The sequence below is a fragment of the Marmota monax genome, unplaced genomic scaffold (assembly GCF_021218885.2).
Source record: "Marmota monax isolate L192 unplaced genomic scaffold, Marmota_monax_Labrador192_F-V1.1 WCK01_AAM20220418_F8-fsc00180, whole genome shotgun sequence".
NCBI classification, from domain to species: Eukaryota; Metazoa; Chordata; class Mammalia; order Rodentia; family Sciuridae; genus Marmota; species Marmota monax.
In genome coordinates, this window is record NW_026693881.1 from 3375826 (window position 1) to 3396443 (window position 20618).

The following is a 20618-nucleotide window of genomic DNA, read 5'->3' on the forward strand; positions in this document are numbered from 1 at the left end:
CCTGCATCTGCTCTGTCACTGAGCTACACCCCAGACCAATTCTTTTGTTTTGTTTTGCTTTCTGAGATGGGGGTCTGAATGGTTGTTGCCCAGGGCTGCTTTCAAATTTGTGGGCTTACTGACTCTCAGCTTCAGCCTCCAAAGTTAGCTGGAATTACAGGCATCACGATTTTTAAAAATTAAACTTACACTCTCATTTCACTGAGTCTTGTTTCCCTAGAAGTTCATCATAGATTCTTTACAACAAATTTCCTCACTGGGTTCCTCGGCCTAGGGATGGATTTGATGGTATTCTTACAAGGCTGCAGCCCTTGTCTCAGGTCTCAGGCACAGTTGTAGGCTGTCCTTGAATCAGGAGTCATAGTTTTAACTCTGCTGTGCCAGGCATTGGAGAAGGCCAAGAAACAGCCTGCTCGGTTTCTTGGACGAATCCCAGCTCCTCAGGGCAGTCCACGGTGTCAAACGTGGTCATCAGTCTCATTTCTGAGAATGCTTTTGGCCTCGGTGGAAGCTTCTTCACTTTATTGTAAGCTCAACTTAAAAAAGGATGTTTCTTTGTAAAATGGGAATACTGATGATAATAAAATCATACCAATGCTACCCAGTGTACACAAAACACCTGGATTTGACCTGGCAAAGAATCAACACCACAAAATGTTATGGTATTATCCTCTTATCCAGTATATCTATGCACATATCACAGGGAGGTTGTTCAGAATTTTGAGTCCAGTATTATGACTAGATGTGGACGATGCTTATATAGTTCACAGCATGTGTTATATGTAGTTTTGTTAACATAAACCTGTGTGCGTGCATTCGCGCGTGTGCACACACACACACACACACACATTTTTAAGAGGTGGGGAGTTGCTCTGTTGCTTAGGCTGGTCTCCACCTCCTGGGCTCAAGTGGTCCTCATGCCTCAAACTCCCAAGTATATGTGAACATGGCACCACACCCAGTGGTGATTTTACATAAAACACATTTGTTTGGGTGGGCAATTTACCCCTGAACTCTATTAATGTAACTACCTGCCTGAAGCCACATAAAGGATACTTATTTACCTTAGAAAGATGTGGTGTACATGTATGACTACGTAGATTTTCTTGTAAGCTTATGATCCAGCATTTTTAAGTTTGATATTGTCAAAGGGCTCTGAATTACCACTCTTTAGTATTAAAAATAGCACGAAAAAGTCTATTTTCAAATTTTATGAGAAACTTCATTTTAACTGATTAAAACATGACCGCTCAAGTATACAGATGTGAAAATACAAATATTTGGGTTCATTAAATATAGATTTTTTTGTAATTTCATGTTATATAAAAGTATTATAAGTTCAAAGTGGTTTTATACTTGCTAATTACCATTATTTTTATGTAACTATTTTTCATCAGTATTTCTCGGTTGCTTCCCCCCCAAAATATTAAGATTCTAGAAAAATAAAAGATGACATAGTTCTCTAAATAAGAGCAATAGGGGGTAAGAAATAGTAGTTGTCTAGGAATGTACAACCAAACCATGGTGTACATTTGTTATAAAGTTTTAAAAATTCACACATTCTTAAAATTTCAAAAAGCATACTTTTACATATATATATATAAACACATGTATATAACACATATAATATATGTGTGTGTATATATATCTCTCTATATATGTATTTTAGTGTAGTCCCAGGGATTGAACCCAGAGCCTCATGCCTGCAAGGCCAGTGCCTACCACAGAGCTATGTCACCAGCCCTGACCACATTTTAAATACATGAATTAAATATCTTAAATGGGCTGCGGGTATATAGCTCAGTGGCAGAGCACTTGCCTCTCATGTGTGAGGCCCTGGGCTTGATCCCCAGCTCCATGTTAAAAACGAACAAACAAAAAATCCAAAGACCCTAAAACATTTTTCTCCTTCACTTCTTTTTTCCCACCAAAAAACCCTAGTGCAACAGGCGGCTGATGTGGCTGGGTGTCAGGGGCGTGGTCTGTGCCCGGGCAGAGCACTAACAGGATGGAAGCCAGCGGGCCTCAGCCTCGTAATCTGCACCTCTGAGGAGGTATCTGTCCTCCAGTGTTTAAAGATCTTTGTCAAAAAAATAAGAAGAAAAAAAAAAGAAAGGAAAGAAAAAAGAAAGGAAAAAAGAAAAGGAAAAGGTCAATCATGCTCTTTAGAGAACGGCTGGAAAATAAAGAGAAGCTTGAAAAAGACAAAAATAACTGTGATCTTACAATACTGGCAATTCTCCTCTGTTTTTTTCCCTAAGCATACCAAAATATAAACATATACATATAAAAAAAGTGGTTATATTGCTTACAGAATTTGATATCCTGCTTTTTTTATTGAATAAAATGGTGGAGTTATTTTCCATTTCCTTTATATGTTTTAATTGCTGAAACCATCTTTTATTGAACAACTGACCACGTTATTTAATTTTAGCAAATGTGTTCCTAATTTTATGATTTTTTTTTTTGGGGGGGGGGGCGGTGTGTGTGGTGCCGGGAATTGAACCCAGGGCCTTGTGCATGAGAGTTCTATAACTTTTAAAGTTTTCTCCTGTATACTTACAAGTATGTATGCATGTATTTTTATTTTTATTTTTGAAGTGCTGGGTAAACCCTGGGCCTTGTTCCTGGGAAGCAAGTGCTCTGCTGCTGAGCTGCTCTCCACAGCCCAAAGTAGACTGACTCCGTTATTTTTTAAAAAGCTATAAAAAGCTACAAAATTTAAACTATGTATCACATTTTTGACAACTGAAGCCTCAACCTGGATCCAAATGGAAGGAATCTGCTCTCATCCTCCCTCAGAGGCTGGGAGGGGCCAGCCCCAGAAAGCACAAGGTGCTGCATGCTGGCACTGAAGGTCAGGTTCCCAAGGACCACTGGCAAGTCACACGTGGATGATGGAAGGTCTGCTTGTGAAGTTCACATGCGGAACTCCTACAAGCTGTAAGACAGAGTTTATGGGTTTATGATCCAACCTATTCCTATCACGGTGCATAAAATGGATGTTGTTACCTAGAAGAAAATAAGAACAAAAGCTGAGGTTTGCATGTTAACTATTATTTATTTTATTTCTTACTAGAATCAAGAAAGGGCTTCAACTTTTAATTAGTCCAAAGGGGAAAATTAATCACCTAGAGTACATTATATTCTCTGTACAATGCCATAATACTTTTTAATTATAGCAATAAAGCAGGACAAGAATTATGGTTAAATAAGAGTGGTTTTATGAGATCCAAGGAGAAAGATTCTTTAATTATAACCTATTAGGTTTTATTGAATATAATTAAATAAAATGTCCTGTCACACAGGCAGAATACTGAACATAGATACCAAGCTGGAAAATCACATCTGTTTCTTAAATATATGTAATAATGAAACAATTCACTTCTAAAAATCCATGCCCAAATAATGATTAGTAGGCTATCTGTTTTATAAACAAAGCCCAAAACAGGTTTAAAAATAAGGCATTAAGGCCATCTGTTACAAGCTGGGTGCACTGGTACACGCCTGACATCCCATCAACTCGGGAGGCTAAGGCAGGAGGATCTTAAGTTCAAAGCCAGCTCAGCAACTTAAGGAGGTCCTTAGCAACTTAACAAGACCCTGTCTCAGAATAAAAAATAAAGGGGCTAAGGATGTGGCTCAGTGGTAAAGTGCTCCTGGATTCAATCCCTGGTACCGGAAAAAAAAAAAAAAAAAAAAAGACCTTGTGTTAATTATCTGCTCAAGTAAGCTGCAAGTTATAGTCTAGGTTCTGTTCATTTTGATTCTTGGACTCAAAACTCAGCACCGCATATAAATAAATAAAATAAAGGTCCATTGACAACTAAAAAGTATTTAAAAAAATAAAGTCATTAAAAGTCTGTGACTTATGATGGCTATGTTATTTATCTATTTATGGTACTGGGGACTGAACCCAGGGGCAATTAACCACTGAGCCACATCCCCAGCCCCGTTTATTTTGAGATAGGGTCTCACCAAGTTGCTTAGGGCGTTCCTACGTTGCTAAGGCTGGCTTTGAACTTGTGATTCTCCTGCTCAGCCTCCCAGGCCGCTGGGATTATTAGGCGTGCACACCAGGTGCCACCGTGCCCGGCTTATGGTAGCTCTTACTGAATGAGCTGCCCTGCACAGAATTGCTTTCGAACACTGCAAGTCCTGCAGTTTCGTTAGCTATAAATGACTAGACAGAGTTTTTCACTGACAGAAAGTGTTAAGGATTTCCTCCTGTTCAGAAACATTCACCTCCAATGAGCTATTTCTTTTCTTTTGCGGTGGGTGCTGAACACACGCTAAGCACATGCTCTCATTGAGCTACACTCCTGGCCTCTGCTGAGCTTTTTAAAGCGTGAAATAGCCATAAACAAATCAGCATCTCACAGCTGGCTTCCCCTGTCCCGAGCCCTGCAGTCCCTGGGGCGTGGAATGACAGGCACACTCATCAAACACACAGATGCCAAAGAACAGAAGCCTCTGAAAACAAAAGATGCCCCGTGAGAGTACGGCATCCTGAGTGAGGTCCAGGTGCCCGCTTTTATATGCTGTCTGCTTTACAGAGAAAACAGGTGGCCTTGGGACATGTAAGAGGCACAGGAAGTGCACACGGCTGGATCTGGGCTTTCATGCTCACCTGGACCTACAATGAGGGTCCCGCCTTGCTGGGCTGGGTCTCCTTGGAAGTCAAAAAGAGGGCCAGTCACTGCCCGCCACAGGCTCCGAAGGCTTCCTGAGAGCAGATTTGACTTGACGTGGGGGCTCTGTCCTGGAACGTTAAGAGTGTCTTTAGATGCGGTCATTACACACGCCATTAAATGTTAAGGAGACGATGCTGGCATTTCTACAAGACATTCGCTTTCTTATGTCACATCTCACTTCGTATTTCATTTGTCCTTTTTCCTTTTCTTCAAAGAACGGTTTCAGTATTGACATTCTGGCCCAGATGATCCTTTGTCCGCGTGGGGCTGGGTGCTCAGCAGCTTTTGACACCCGGCACGCGCTCTCGGCACTGTTTGCCAAGCTGCAACAACCAACTGTGTCTCCAGAAAATGCCAAATGCCCCCTTAGCAAGGGGATAATGTCCTTGGTGAGAACATCTGCTCTCAAAGAAGTGATGACAGACAGACCCAGGTCCCTTTCTGCCACAGAAGCCTGTCAGCCTCAGGCTGGACTGCGCTCAGGGGAGAGCCCGGAGCAGTGTCTGACCCCAGCAGGCAACAGGGAGGAGTTCTCAGCGGCAGCGCTGCCACCGACTCCCACTCTGCTCTTCAGTCTCACCCACTAGTGGCTGCTCCGGCCCTGTTCTGGGCACGCTGTGGCCCGGTGGTTAAATGTCGGTCAAAGAGCCGTTTCCTCTCACTGGGCTGTAGCTGACCTACACTGTCCAGCGTCCTCACAGCTGGGTGCGTGCGGCGTGGGACTCTGTTCTAACCAGTGAGTGAGAAGCTCGCCAGGGGCCCGGGCTCCAGAGAAGGCCAGAGGCGGCTTCCACGTCCTCTCCCTGGGGTGAGGCTTGGGGGCAAGGACAGAGCAGGACCTGGGAAGGGCTGGCCCCAGGGCCTGGATGGGAATGCCCCGCCTCAGAGTTCAAACAGGGGACAGCCTGCAGCGTCAGGCCTAGAGAGGCCCAGAGAGGCAGAGGCAGCTGCCCTCCGCTCTTCCTCCCCCGTCGGGGGTCTGCTTCTGCTCCCACTGACGTCCCTCTCCCCACGGAGCCCCTGTACTACTCCCACAACTGATTTTCCTGGTGTCTCTTTTACGTCTCGCCTTTAGCTTTTCACTGACAACTGAGTAGGAAAAACGAACTCAGACTTGACCTCAGCTCTGCTCTGGCCTCTCACAGCTCAGACCACTTCTGCTGCCCACTGGCGGAGCTTCTCCCACACGCCAGGGGAGCCATCCTGCACCAATGACGGGGGTGTCCTCCAATGCAATGCAACCCTGTCACTGTCCGAAGGAGACAGCATCAGGTCCCCCAGGCCGAGGGTGCAGGTCCCGAGACAGGCGCCAATTCAGATGCCAGTCAGTCCCCGACGTTTGTCCTGAGCTGTGACTGCCTGGCTACAAACCAAGGTTCCCCGGGCCTCCTCAGGTTCCTTCAGGAGCTTGCGTGGCTCACACAAGAGTCGGGATGCGTCCTGACTCTTGCCAGTTTATCATAAAAGATGCCACAGGGGACACAGATGAAGAGATGGCCAGGGCGGGTACAGGGGAGGGTGCACAGAGCCTCCTGGGCCTCTGCACACCCTACCCTCTAGAAACCTGCACGTGTGTGGCCACGTGAAGCTCCCGAGTTTTTATGGAGACTTCACTGCATGGACACACCTGAAGCGGGCAACTCTGTAGAGGGCTGGATCTGGTGCTGACAGGCGGTGGGGGAAGCCAGCACGGCCTGTCCAGATTCTTCCCGGACTCTGTGCAGCCTTCCTTCCGGGCAGGACCCCTTTCCAAATGGGGTCTCATGATCTACTATCAGGTCAGGCAGAAAAGAGAACTTCTTTATGGCCAGCTCCAACACAGCACTGGGCGGGGAGGTTAGAGTATATTTTTGGTTCCTATGACCTGCCTTAAGGCAGCTATGAGCCAGGAACTGTGGATGAAAACCAAAATATATGCAGAATAATATCACATTGATGATGCAGCTCTTGACCCACTGGCTTCCTGATAGTTCCAGATTCATATTATTTCCCTGCTTCTTCCAGCTCTTTGATTTCTTCCATGTTTACATTGTGACTGTGACATTCATCTTACCACGAAACAAGAACAGGCGAGCTGACTCAGAGACATGAGTAAAACATCAAATTTGTTTTACAGGATTCTATATCTAAAATAAATGTTCAGAAATCCAGATATTATGTCGATAGAAATTCAATTAAAGGAGATGCCAAAGCCTAGAGCTGAACAATCGTTCCCATTAGGCATGATCTAATTTTGCTAGTTTGAATTTAGTTCTTATGTGTAAAACTCTTGTTTTTTGACTTTAAAACAATTTAAAACAATTTAATGGTCTTATTTTCTTATTCTTTGTCTTTATAAAGTGGGTACTGTTAACTCTAAATTATAACTGTATAATGTATTTTAAGTGCCTTAATTTTTAAATAAGACTACTGTGAGGACAATTCTGATATTTATGCTTTATACTTTATACAGGTTCAAGCTTTTAAAAAAGTATTTTGTGAAAATCTAATATTTTCTGCTTGTCAAGACAGTACTTTAACACTATAAAGCAAAACATGTGCCAGGCACAGTGGTGCACCCCTGCAATCCCAGTAGCTCCCCAGGCTGAGGCAGGAGAATGGCCAAATTCAAGGCCAGTGTGGGCAACTAATTTAGCAAGACCCAGCTACCCCGAAAAAAGGCTGTAGATCAGTGGTAGGGCACCCTTAGATTTGATCCCTAGTACCCCCCAAATGCATATTATACAATATAATTTCATAAAATCTATAATATAATGGTTTATATAATATTTACAGTGTAAGCTTTATACCTATACATATTATATAAAGTATATTTAAGTTAAAGCACATTAAAAGATTTGAACACACCTTCTCATAATTAGAAGCATGCATTTGGTTTAGAATTCACCTATTTTCTTTGCAACTCCATACCTTTATTGTGGCAATGGATGAGGTGCTACTAAAGTGAAACTCACAGTTTATATCTAAAGTGCTAAATGATAAGCAGACCTTACACATGCTGAGACTCTGTCACAGCACCTGAAAATAGTGTGCCAGGAGGAAAGGGCCACAGTCTGCCCTTTCTGGCAGATCTACTGCCATCTCCTCCACTGCAGGGCTGGGGGTGGGGGCAGGACAGAGGGAGGGAGGCAGAGGCAGGGGGAAGGTCAGATCAAGCGCTCAAGCTTAAACTAGCTCATCATCAGTTTTAATAAAGTCTGTGTTTCTTCCCTTCTTTCTTCTGTCCTCTTCTTCTTTTTGCAGCACTGGGGATTGAACCCAGGGTTCTCTATCCCCAGACCTTTTAAATTTTTTATTTTGAGATAGGATCTCCTCAAGTTGCTGAGACTAGTCTTAAACTTTGACCCTCCTGCCTCAGCTTCCTCAGCGACTGGGACCACAGGTGTGCACCGCCACGCCCAGCTTAGGTTGCTTTCTTTAAAATCACTGGTGAGCTGGGTATAGTGGTGCACACCTGTAATTCCAGCTACTGGGGAGGCTGAGGCAGAAGGATCAAAAATTCAAGGCCAGCCTGGGCTTAAGGAGACCCCGTCTCAAAATAAAATACAGAAAAGGGCTAGGGACATAGCTCAGTGATAGAGTGCCCCTGGGCTAGTCCCCAGTACCACAAGTAGAAATAAAAATACAAAATAACGGCTCGGGAGGCTTAAGACAGGAGGATTGTGAGCCTCAGCAACTTAGTGAGGTCCTAAGCAACTCAGTGAGACCCTGTCTGTAATAAAATATAAATAAGGTGTGGGGATGTGGCTCAGTGGTTTAGGGCCTCTGGGTTCAATCCCCAGTACTAAATAAATAAATAAATAAACAAACAAATAAATACATAAATAAAATTAAGAAAAAATAAAAGTAAAATATCAGCAAAGGGATCAGGGCAATTCTACCTCATGAATGGCTCTCAAGTCCATCATACCTCTCCATCTCCTCTGGAGGCCTCCCATTTCTCTCTAGTTAATTAAGAGAACCTTCTCACTGACATCACTGGATCTGGTTGGGCTGGTTCCAGTTCCTCCCCCACACTGGGATGTGTCTGTCTCACTTTGCTGTTTCGACACTTGATCGACTCCCCCAGTTCTTTCAGAACAGATCCACAATCCTTGGAATGTCACTCCATATCACTGTGCATCAGCCCGACCCACCTCTTGGCTCACACCAATTCCCCAGCTGGCTCTGAGAGTCCGGCCAGAGGCAGGGACCTGCACTTCTCCAGTCCTGCCTCTGTGTACCTGCACATGTATCTGTGTCCTGAGCACCCTGCTCGCCCTCCCTCCACCAGCCAGCTCCTTCAGGGGACACTGAGACATCCCTCCGGGAGAAGCCGTCTAGATCCCTTTCCTCTCGTGATGCTGAGGCAGGCCCCCAGCACACACTTCTCTACCACAAGCCCTTATGCAGTATGGAAATCTCTGGAAGGCAGGGCTCATTCATCTCTGTTCTCCAGGGAGCATCCACCACAGTGGGTGTCAGAGACAAGAGCTCAAAATAGTATTTGTGGCGCATGATTCTGAGTATGAGTTGCCTTATTCTGCATTTCAGAAACTGAGTTATTCCTACCCAAAGCACACACACTGGTTTTGACTGCAATTACTAAGCTCCATTAATCACCAGGAATCGTGGTCAGGTGGGGAATGTGGAGCTATGACAATCTTCAACTAGCTGCACAGTGCCACCTGGCTCCTCAGCGCAGTAAGAGCAGCTGTGGAGACAGGGGCTGTTGCACCCAAGAAAGCAATTCCTCCACCTGGAGAGCTATGAAGAACCTCTCTGTGCTGGGTCTCAAAGGATCCGCAGTTCTCTTCAGTTCAAGGACATGGAGTGTCCCAGGTGTGGTGCTGAGATATGAAAATATGTAAGCTTCATGCTGTTTTTCTTTTAATTACAAAAGTAAAACACACTTGTAAAAATTACAAAAGTCAATTTTCTCTGGGCTGGGGCTCAGGGGTAGAGCGCTCGCCTAGCACATGTGAGGCACTGGATTCAATCCTTAGCACCACATAAAAATAAATAAAGGTATTATGTCCATCTCCAACTAAAAAATATTTTTTTAAAAGTCAATTTTTTCACTTCCATTTTTGGGGCAAAAATGCTGTAATCTTTCTTATAACCTTTTTCATCATGCACACATACACACGCATGCTTTCATACCCAAATCTTTATGTTTGTGAAAATTATTTTTGCTTTTACAAAAATGCAGTCATATTGAAAATACTGTTCTGCAACTGCCTTTTCTTTCAAAAGTACATTGCCAATATCCTTCCATGCCATTTTCCAAGGTTTGTAAGGGACCCCCAAAGACCCATGTACTGAAGGCTTGGTTGCCAGCCTGTGGTGTTGGGAGGTGGTAGAAAGTAGAAGGTGGGTCTTCATGGAAGGAAGTTACATCATTAGCAAGGGGAAGGGCGGGCGGTGCCCTTGAAGGGACATGGGGATCCTGGCCCTTTCCTCTATTTTGCTTCCTGGCTGCCATGAGATGAAGAGGTTTCCTCCAGTGCATGCTCTCTGCCATGATGTGCCACCTCAGCACAGGTCCAAAAGCAATGAAGCCAAACAACCACGGACTAAAACCTCTGAAACCACGAGCCAATGTAGACCATTCTTCCTGATAAGTTGATTATCTCAGGAATTTTGTCATAGCAACAGAAAGCTAAAACATCATTACGTTCAGAGAACAAGTCTTTCCGTGTGGGATAGCTGGATCATTTACCAGAATCATAAGCAGTAGCCTGACTTAGGAATTTACCATTTGCTTCCCTATGCACATATACACAGATGTGAAAACACACCACTGCCTTATTCTATTTGAAACATGCTGTCTTACCTGAGGAGGCAATTTCTTCACCTCTTTTCATTCCCAGTCTTTTATAAATTTCTCTCTCAGGATCAACATAGATTTCATGGGAATACCCAGTCAGTTTGCAGAAAGGCTGAAGAGAGAATAGTTGGAGTTTTTATAAGAAAAAATGAGAAAAAAAAGTAATGATAATCTAACTTCAGCCAATTTAGCCTATACTCACTGTTCTATTAACATAATTTTTACAACTGAAACTTTATTTTATTTGGTACTGGGGACTAAACCCAGGAGTGCTTAACCACTGAGTCATAGCCTTAGCCCTTTTAAATATTTTATTTAGAGACAGGGTTTTGCTGAGTTGCTCAGGGCCTCACTAAATTGCAGAGGCTGGCTTTGAACTTATGATCCTCCTGCCTCCTAAGCCACTAAGTACAGATGTATAGCACTTAAACCTGAAACAAATTTAATCTCTGAGTTTCCCAATTTGGTAGATATTTACCTCAATATGATGGTAGGATGACTGTCCAATCACTATAAGGGTGACATTTGCTTCCTTTAGGAGAAAAAAAATGTGCATGTTAACAGAATTGTTTCCTAGTCTTCCCCTAATCCCACTTTTGTTTCATTCTAATGCCACCTATAGGCTTCTAGCAGAATGGAACAGCAAGATTGTGTGCAACATAAAGAAACTTGTTCTAAAATGTCTGATCAACTTAGATGATTCATTTGCTAAGTAAAAATTCCAAGACTTAAATGGAAGACTAAAGTTGTAAAAGTATTAGAAGAAAACAGGGAAAAGCTCAATGACATTAGATTGGGCAATGATTTCTTGGATATGACCCCAAAACACAAGCAACAAAAGCAAACATAGGCAGGTTGTATTATAAAGCTTCTGCACAGCAAAGGAAATAATTAGAGTGAAGAGAAAGCCCAGGGTTTGGGAGAAACAATAAACTCTGTATCTAATAGGGAACCCAAATCCAAAGAATATAAGAAGCTCAAACAATTAAATAGCAAGAAAACAAAGTATCCAATTAAAAAAAGGACAAAGGTGAGTTGGGGATGTGGCTCAGTGGCAGAGTACTGACTAGAATGGGTGAGGCCTGGGTTGGATCCCCAGCTCTTGGGAAACACACACACACACACACACACACACACACAGAGAGAGAGAGAGAGAGAGAGAGAGAGAGAGAGAGAGAAAGAGAGAGAGAGAGAATAAAAGGGCATGCAGAGGAAAAATTAAAAAAAAAATTTTCAAAATGATGTATTCCTCAGGCATGGGTGACACATGCCTATAATCCCAGCTACTCAGGTAGAGGAAGCAGGAGGACTGTAATTTTGAGGACAGCCTGGAAAACTTAAGAATACTAGTCTCAAAATTTGCTGAGTTGCTCAGGGCCTCACTAAATTGCAGAGGCTGGCTATGAACTTGTGATCCTCCTGCCTCCCAAGCCACTAGATACAATGGGGATGTAGATTAATCCCAAGTACTGCAAAAACAAAGATAATTAAAAAATTAAAAACCACAACACACAAGCAGGCTTATTTAATGAGCAATTTTATTTATTTTTTCATTCCAATAGATAAGGTCTACTGAAAACAGACCTTAGTTTTACAAAGCCTATCTAATATCTTCACTTAAAAAGCTTACCTGGGACCAAACCTATGTAATACCTGAAGAAAAACAGAGTAGTGAAACTTGCAGTCTATTAACAAATACAAATTGGCATCTGTAAGATACATTACAGGGGCTGGACATGTGGCTCGCCTGGCATGCGCAGGGCGCTGGGTTTGACCCTCAGCACCACATAAAAATAAAATAAAGATGTTGTGTCCACCAAAAACTAAAAAAATAAATATTAAAAAATTCTCTCTCCCTCTCTCTCTTAAAAAAAAAAGATACATTACAATTTTCCTACAAGTAACAACTATTTGGCGGCATAACACAAATAAAGGGACAACAATATCAATTTCCAGCTGGGCACAGTGGCACACGCCTGTAATCCCAGTGGTTTAGGAGGCAGAGGCAGGAGGATCATGAGTTCAAAGCCAGCCTCAGCAACTTAGCGAGGCACTTAACAACTCAGCGAAACCTTGCCTCTAAATAAAATACAAAAAAAAAAAAAAAGGCTGAGGATGAGGCTCAATGGTTAAGCACCCCTGGGTTCAATCCTCAGTACCAAAAACAAAAGACAAACAAACAACCAATTTCCAGCACTTGATTTGGAGCATTATCACTCAACATTTACTAGGCACATTACTAGGTAATTACTAGGTAGCACTGTTTACAAGCAAGTTGCAATAAATCAGGACAAAACGTCTCTAACTTCTTTCCTCCCTTTTTGAGGGGTTGGAGAAATGGGAGGAAATGCAAGATTTGGGGATGCAGGTCATGCACCCTCCACACTTCACTCCGGCGGTTATAAACGACAGGCGCCACTCACTCCGTCCTGAGGCAGGACACTCTGCCACCCACTGTCGGAAAACTTACTTGTAGGAGTCGCTCGGGGACTTTAGCCAGGTCCTCCACGTATTCTTTGCAGATGTAACACAGGAAATGCTGAAACCCAACACAGCAACAGGGCGAGTTAGCAAGGCGGCGCCGCGGCCTGGAGGGCCCGTAGGAAATGCCGCGCTCCAGGGGGGCAGGATGTCCTGGCTGCGCCGCCGCTGGCTGGGAAGTGGCCTCGCTGCGGAGCGGCGGACACCGGAAGGCCAGGCCCGGCCGGCCCGTTCGCAGGCGCCAGGTCCTGCGGAAGCCACCCCCTCTTGGTCGCCGCGCTCACCCGCACGAAGACCACCACGGCGCGTCGCTCCCGGAACAGTGCGCCGAAGGGCAGCCTCTTCCCCGTGGCGTCCAGCACGGGCAGCTCGGCCACGGAGGGCGCCAGGGGCTGCCCGCTCTCAGGGCCGGCCAGCGCCGGGCTCGGGGACGGGGCGGCGCCGCCGCTGACCTGCTGAGTAACGGGCGCGGCCATCAGGACCTGCGTCCGAGAGCCCGGGGTCCGCTCCAGCCCGATGCGGGGCCACAGCGCACCGGGGTAGAAGGGACCCGGAGAGCGCCGCACTCCGGGCTGAACCCGCGGGGAAGGACGCACGGGGCGGGGCACGGGGCGGAGCCTGACAGGGACCGAGCGAGACGGAACGCGGCCCTCGGGACTGAAGTAGCGTAGGGGAGGGCGCACGGGGTGGAGGGGGCGGGGCGAGAGGCGGGCCAGTGCCTGAGAGACGGGGACAGTGTCCGAGAGGGGCGGGGCGAGACACGGGGCGGAGCCTAATAGGGGCGGAGCGAGGCGGAGCGCGGCTCACTGGGATGAGGTCGCGTAGTGGAGGGCGCACTGAGCGGGGCCTTGCCTGAGCCGGGCGGGGGCGGGGGGCGGGGAGCGGGGGCGGGGCCATGCCCGAGTAGGGCGGGGCTGGGCAGGGCGGGGGCCGTGCCTGGGGCGGGGCGGAGGGCGGGGCCGTGCCTGGGGCGGGGCGGAGGGCGGGGCCGTGCCTGGGGCGGGGCGGAGGGCGGGGCCGTGCCTGGGGCGGGGCGGAGGGCGGGGCCGTGCCCGAGCCTGACCCGCACGCGGGATTCGGGCGAGCTGCTGCGGTCTCTTTCCTCCGAGTGCCGCAGCCAGCGTGTTTTCAGGCTGAGCTCTTCCTGGTAGGACGGCCCCGCGTGCATAGCTGTGTGAATCCGTTTTAGTTTTATTCAGGAAAACTCGTTACCGAGCAAGTGAAGAGGGATTTCCTATGCAGGACCATCGTGTCTATTGCCAAGTAAATTGTCCTGTTCCGTTTTTAACCCACCCCTCCTAAATGCAGGTGCTTTTTTTTGTTGGCGGGGCGCATTAACATATGGTGTGACTCAGACACGACGTCTTACGTGAACGGCTCAATTAAAAATTTCCATTATGAAAAAATGTCACAGTGAAGACTCTGTTACCCACCCGCTAGATTATGCCATTAGCGTCTCCTCCATCACCGTATGTCTCCTATCCACAGTTTGGGAGATTTTGACTCCTTATTCATCTGTCATCCACAGCTCTTGAAATATGAAACATTTTGGTCACTTTAGAAAAACTCTGCTTTCAAACAGTGGGCACGATAAATCTATTTTAGAAACATATTTCAGGAGTCCATGTGTTCTATTCAAAAGGTTGCTAAGACTAGTTACCATACACTCAGGTGAGATGATCCACTGAGGTGAAGGGTGGTGATGGATGGCAATGGAGTTTGATGGTTGAGCATCAGACTTCTGCTTTTTGTGGTACTGGGGATGAAACCGGGCCTCCTGCACACCGGGCAAGTGCTCTAGCAGTGAGCTGCACACCCCACCCTCAGCATCTGTTTTGTATTAACCTCTGTGAGAAATGCACTCTCCTGTCCAAACTCAGAGAATGGCCTAAGAGACACAAAGTATAGCAAAAAGGGAGGATTTACTTTAATAACAATCTTGCAAGATCAGGTACCTGGTGGTCAGGGACACCCAGATTGGGTACAACCAGCATTTTATCCCCTAGAGCACAAGGGTTGTCTCCCTCCTCCCCCAGTTCCTCAGTGACTAAGTACTATGGGTGTACAGTCTTCCCAAGGGTCACTTATGGTCTCTCATTTGAAGAAATATACCTTTAGTTGTCCCCACTTCCATTTGTTCTCTTGTGGTGGGCAAGTCCCCTGGGACTGAGTGCCAGTTCATCTTTGTGGGTCAGGTTGGGGTCCTTCTTTCTCACCTCCTGTTTGTCAAGAGACTGTGGATTTTTACACTCCAGTGATAACTTTTCATCCTGCTCTCCCCTCCAGCTGCCTTTCTTACATCCCAGGTCATTTTACATTTAAAGCTAAACACTGGATTCTGATGGCACTTCCTGTGTCTGGCAGGTGGCCACAGCATCTGTAGCCTATATGAAGTCCAGTTGGCCCTGGATGAGGAAGTTGGTTGATCACTGGGGTGTCTCATTGTTGGACCTTTTGCCCAAGATTTCCAGGACTGGACCAGAGAACATTTAAGTTCTTTTGTCTTCATAACTTCCTTAGTCCTTGTTTTTATTATTAGTTTTCATGTATAAAGGCTAGAAATGAAAGCACAGTTAGTAGGAGATACATGCTACACATTGGTCTCAATGTCTTTAAAAATTGAGCTGTCATCATGTCATCTTCTCAGTAGGGCCTTCTGGGATCATCAATTTTAAAGGGCACTCTTCACTTCAAGCAACCCCTTTCTCCCCTTGCTTTATTTTTCTCCTAAGCACTTCCCCACTCTTCTTACTCCTGAAATCATATTTCAGAGTCTCCACTTATCTGTGATAACTGAAAACTTCAGAAGCACTGCTTCCTTCTCCCGTCCATTTTCTCCCTCCCTTGAACTAAACGTGGTTCCTGAAATCCCTTCCACCTTGGATATGATCAGAATTCCCTCTTGTCGTTTCCCTATAGACTTCACATTCTGTTGGCCTACTTTAAATTTCTGGATCTGCAACCTAAACGTGGCACATAATCAGTCTACAATGAATACTTGTGAATGACTTTTATTTCCAAGTCTTCCCGCCTTCCTGGCTTGTCTCTGAACACTGTCCCCTGTCTGTTCTTTCCACCCAGTTCTACCTTCAGTGTCTCCCTCATCCCCACCACATAAGCCCTGTTCCTTTATCCCGAAGCCTTGTTCCTCTTTCAGGGTGTCTCCACCACAGGTCTATGGTCTGTTTGTTCACAAAATGGCCAAATGAAACCTCAATTTTTCTCTTACAACTCAAAAATCTTATGTTTTTCTACTTTTTCCATAACTGTCCTGCGGTCCTACTCCTATAGAAGGCAACCAAAAGTTGCTTTTAAGCTCTGACTCTCTTCATCTCAGTCATCTCCATACTGCTCTCTCCCTGACTCTTGTTGTTTTTCTTTGCACACAGTCGTTTCTTATTTTCACTGTCTAAAGACATTACCCAAAGTTAGAACCCTGCTTCTTCATGCCCCAGTTATTCTTACTCCAAACTAGACTTGCTTTTTACATAAAGCATCCGATTTATCTCTGGGCTGACAAAAATGATGTCCGGCTTAGAAACCTGGTATTTCCATAGACCTTATATGAAATTTAAATTCTTTAATATTTCAGCAACTGTCATGCTGTGACCTTGCACCATCAGGTCATTTCTTTCTTGTTGTTTGCACTAGTGCCAGAGCTTGCACGTGACAGTCTCCTGAGTGTCACTCCTACTTGTGATACATTTTCCCAGATGACACTTTTCATCATTGTATTATGCTCTCTTTACATGAATTCTTAAATAAATTCATTAAATTCCTTACTGTTCCTGACACATGGGGACATAAATTTGTTTAAGCCATTTTTAGACCTGATGTTAGTTACTGGAAATGCAGTCATCTCCTGTCACCTACGGTCTAGTTAACTTCCCCTCTCTGTGTGGCTGTTTGTGATTAAAGCCCACCTGCTCTTCATCCCACGGATCCCAAGCCCAGCATGTTTAACACCAGGGTCATCTAATATGTCCGTGCCCCTTCTCATGTTTTATTTAAACTAGCCAATCTGCAGCCCCCAGGAGACGGCCTCCAGGATGACACCCTAATAAAGGCTGTTCCCACTGTCCCTCCCCGACTTCTATCTCCACCCACTGCTGGAGATTGACCAACAAGCAGCCCAGTTTACGGCTGCAGGCCTGGAAGCTGCTGGGAGAGCCGCTGGTGTGAACCCACTTTTAGAGACTGGAATAGCTGAAGTGCAGGGCCCACAGGTAATGGCAGCAGCAAAAAGTGCAGCCCCTCAGGGAGAATTGAGGTTGCACCCACAGACAGCTCCCCTTCGATTCTGTTCCATCTGGACCCTGAGTCTAATGACCACTGCAGCCCAGATTCAGGACGGGTCTTCCCCCTCATTTTGCCCACACACATGCCTACTGTCTTTGGAAACACTCCCACAGACACACCCAGAAGTGTGCTTTACCAGTGTTCTCAGTGTCTTTCTATCCAGTCCAGTTGAGAGCTAGGAATCATCTCAATCCTGTGTTTACTGGATGCTATTGTCTGGCCCCTGCCCACAGTGTGAGCTCCGTGGTCCTCAGGGCTCAGCGAGGTTGCCATCACTGCCTGCCAAGCACCTGAACAGTGCTGGGAGATATCAGAGAAGCTCATTAGGTACATGTTAAATGACTGGATGGGAACAAATGCCACAGAACTTTTGATTTGAGTCAAGTGACTCATATCAAATAAAAAATGACTACATTTTTCCAATTGGTTCTATGCCCTCTCCCATCCTAATCTGTTGCCAGGAGCTGACTCCACGGATCCTCACAGCTCAGACTCAGTGGCTGATGGTGGTTTTGTGGTTTCATGTTGGAATCCCATCTCATACTCAGGCAATTCTTCATTTGTGGTAAACAATTTAGGACTCTTTGGGATATATACAAAGCAAGTGCACACAATATTTTTCCTTCTTTTATATTTTAAACATTATGAAATTAAATCTGTGTGTGTTTACAATCAAGGGAAAAATTTTACATGCACAAAATTTAGAAATATTAAAATAGCAAACAACGCTGAAAAACACACTTGACTGGGTCTTGACTTAAATAAAGCAATAAATATTTTAAGTTATAAATCAATAAACCATGGTTGTAAAAGGCCAACTCTAAATTAATCTATGGTGTAAGCAAGTAAAAATTATAATGTTTTGATAGTGTATGTTGTGGGTTGGATATGAAATGTCCCCAAAGCTCGTGCACTGAAGGTTTGACCCACAGTCGTGTTCAGAGCTGGGGCCTTTGGAAGGTGATTGCATAAAGGGGGATCTGACATCATCCTTGGATTAATCAATGGGTGGATTCATAATTTTGGAGGTGGGGTCTAGCTGGAGGAAGTATGTCCTTGGGGAAATTCCCTAGAAGGCTATATTTGGTTCCTGAACCCTTCATATTCTCTCTCTCTAGGTCAAGTTACTATGGACTGACACCTCTGAAACCATGAGCCAGAGTAAAGCTTCATTCCTTTAAGGGTTTTTATTTTGTTTTGTTTTCCTACAGCAACAAAAAGCTGATCGATACCTTGTAGTGGCAATTAAATTTCCTTTTCCCATTGTCTTTTAAAACTAATTAGTATTGCTGGGCGTGGTGGTACATGCCTGTAATCCTAGCTCCTCAGGAGGCTGAGACAGGAGGATCTTGAGTTCAAAGCCAGCCTCAGCAATGGCAAGGCAGTAAGCAACTTGTTGAGACCCTGTCTCTAAATAAAATACAAAATAGGGCTGGGGATGCGGTTCAGAGGTCAAGAGAATGCCCCTGAATTCAATCCCTGGTAAACTAATTAGTATTTACTCTGTTAAATTCACTTTTAGAGATTTCCAATAACAGCTCATAGCATACAGAAATAGTGTACCACTTTAATTATCCCTATGGATAGGGACCTTTTATTTAAACCAAAACAATAAGTATACTCTAGGGGGTTCAAAGGTATGCAAATAGTGTATTCATACAAAATATTAATCTCTACCTGAAAAATACTTCGTCATAACTATGTTACATCAAACTTCAATGACAGTCTCAAGAGCATCAATTAAAGCACACTAATTAAATTACAAAGAGATCAATCAAAAGGGCTTTCAAGCCCGCTGCTCTGAAAGCAGTCAGAGCACCCGTGACTCTGGGTCCCTGAACCCTCCAGGGTGATTCTCTTCCTTGTGTGGGGCAGCAGGGGCTACGAGGCCGCTGGGACAGGCTGGAAGCTGGTCTTCAGTTAGCCAGGCTTCCCGGTGCTCCTTTTCTCCTCTCTGCTCACGGAGCTGCTCCTCGGGTGACAGAGCTGCCACCCAGCTTTCTTGAGCTTTCCCCAGAGGAGAGGATCTCGTTCAGAGAGAAGGAAGTGGTGCCCTCCGAGTCTTTGCCCGTGTCTGTGGCCATCCTGTTGGGTCTGCGGACCTGGCATGGGTAGGTCACGTCTCTGTCCATGTGGGGAAGTTGCTTCTGGGTTTCTGAGCGGTCTTTCCTCCTTCTGATGTCCTCTCAAGTCACATCAGCTGCTCTTGGTGGAGCTCAGGCTGCACTTGAAGCTTCAGCTGGGAGCTTCACATGACAGACTCTTGCTCAGCTGGAGACCTGATTGTGTCAGGAGCTCTTTAGACCTTGAACTTTCTTCCCACTATTTTCTGGCTAGTTCTTGATTCTCCCCCTCAGGTCTTCAAAGGACACGGTGACATTCTCATTTTCAACGGCCCCTTCAGATGGGACTGGCTGTTCGGCTGGGTGATTGCTGATTTCTGCTTCCCTCTCTCTCTGCTTCCAGGTTCCCATCCTCAGGGGGTTCTCTAAGGAGGGGAGCGGAGGTGGGGAGCTCAGTGTGCTTTGGCCAGGCCTTGTCCCGGGCTCACTTTCTGGGTCTCAGCTGGTGGCATCTGTGTGCTGGGGTGCTCCAGCCTTCTTTCTGCTCCTTTTCTGCACAGTTGGCGTCCACCTCACAGTGTTCTGGCCATGCAGGTCTGACCTGGTTGCATCAGTCTTGCTTTGCTTTCTCCTGAAAATCTTCCTCCTTGTTCTCAGATCCTTGTAAGAGGTGTTTTGCATCCATCATGCGGAGACTTTAAAAGAATTGCTTTTCTGTCTTTGTAAGGGGTTCACCTCTATCCTAAAGGGAACATCTGTTCAGGGTTCTATTTAGAGCCCCCAAGGATAAGGCTTGCAGCATGGGAGGACTGGCCACCACAGATGACCTATGTGTTGGTCCAGCCTCAGCCTGGGCTTTGGCATGGACTGCTCCCCTGGCTGAGCACCATCTGGCCAGCTTTTTCCTTCTTGTTGTGAGGGCTCTGTTCACTCCAAGGACCAGCCCAGTAGAACTCACAGGATCTCCCAGGGGAAGCCAAGGCTCCTGGCCCTTGTCTCAGCCTCTCCTGATGTCACTGGCGGAGCATTGCACGATGGCTCAGGGGCAGCAGGAGGGCACCTCAGGTGGGAACAGGCCCTCTGTGGCTGGGAAGGGCTCTGCAGCTCTGCTTCTGCTCACCAATGACTGCAGCACAAGTGAGCCCACAAACCCTGTGGAGTGTCCCATCTGCAGTGCCAGTAAGTTCCTGGGACCCAGAGAAGACTATTAGTTGAAGTGGGGGAGGGGAGGCTAACAAGATTCTAGAAAATACTGCCCTCTCACTATGCTCT

At 45.8% G+C, this 20618-nt stretch overlaps 2 protein-coding genes across 3 annotated transcripts; both read right to left on the bottom strand.

The window, feature by feature from the left end:
• Positions 1–1196: 1196 nt before the first annotated feature.
• Positions 1197–13607, bottom strand: Prxl2c (peroxiredoxin like 2C). Of its 2 annotated transcripts, XM_046462761.2 has the most exons (6): positions 13269–13607; positions 12974–13042; positions 10982–11035; positions 10510–10615; positions 4631–4762; positions 1197–3012 (listed from the first exon to the last, which is right to left on the bottom strand). In XM_046462761.2, the coding sequence occupies exons 1-6, from the start codon at positions 13458–13460 to the stop codon at positions 2885–2887; spliced, it is 681 nt and encodes a 226-aa protein (XP_046318717.1). In that variant the 5' UTR covers positions 13461–13607; the 3' UTR covers positions 1197–2884. The 2 variants fall into 2 exon arrangements, with proteins under 2 accessions (XP_046318717.1, XP_058441134.1); XM_058585151.1 differs by lacking the exon at positions 4631–4762 and having other exon boundaries at positions 13269–13593.
• A 149-nt stretch (positions 13608–13756) lies between these two features.
• On the bottom strand, positions 13757–14152 carry LOC124105578 (skin secretory protein xP2-like). The gene has a single exon (XM_046462791.1). The coding sequence runs from the start codon at positions 14150–14152 to the stop codon at positions 13757–13759; it is 396 nt and encodes a 131-aa protein (XP_046318747.1).
• Between the last annotated feature and the right edge of the window lie 6466 nt (positions 14153–20618).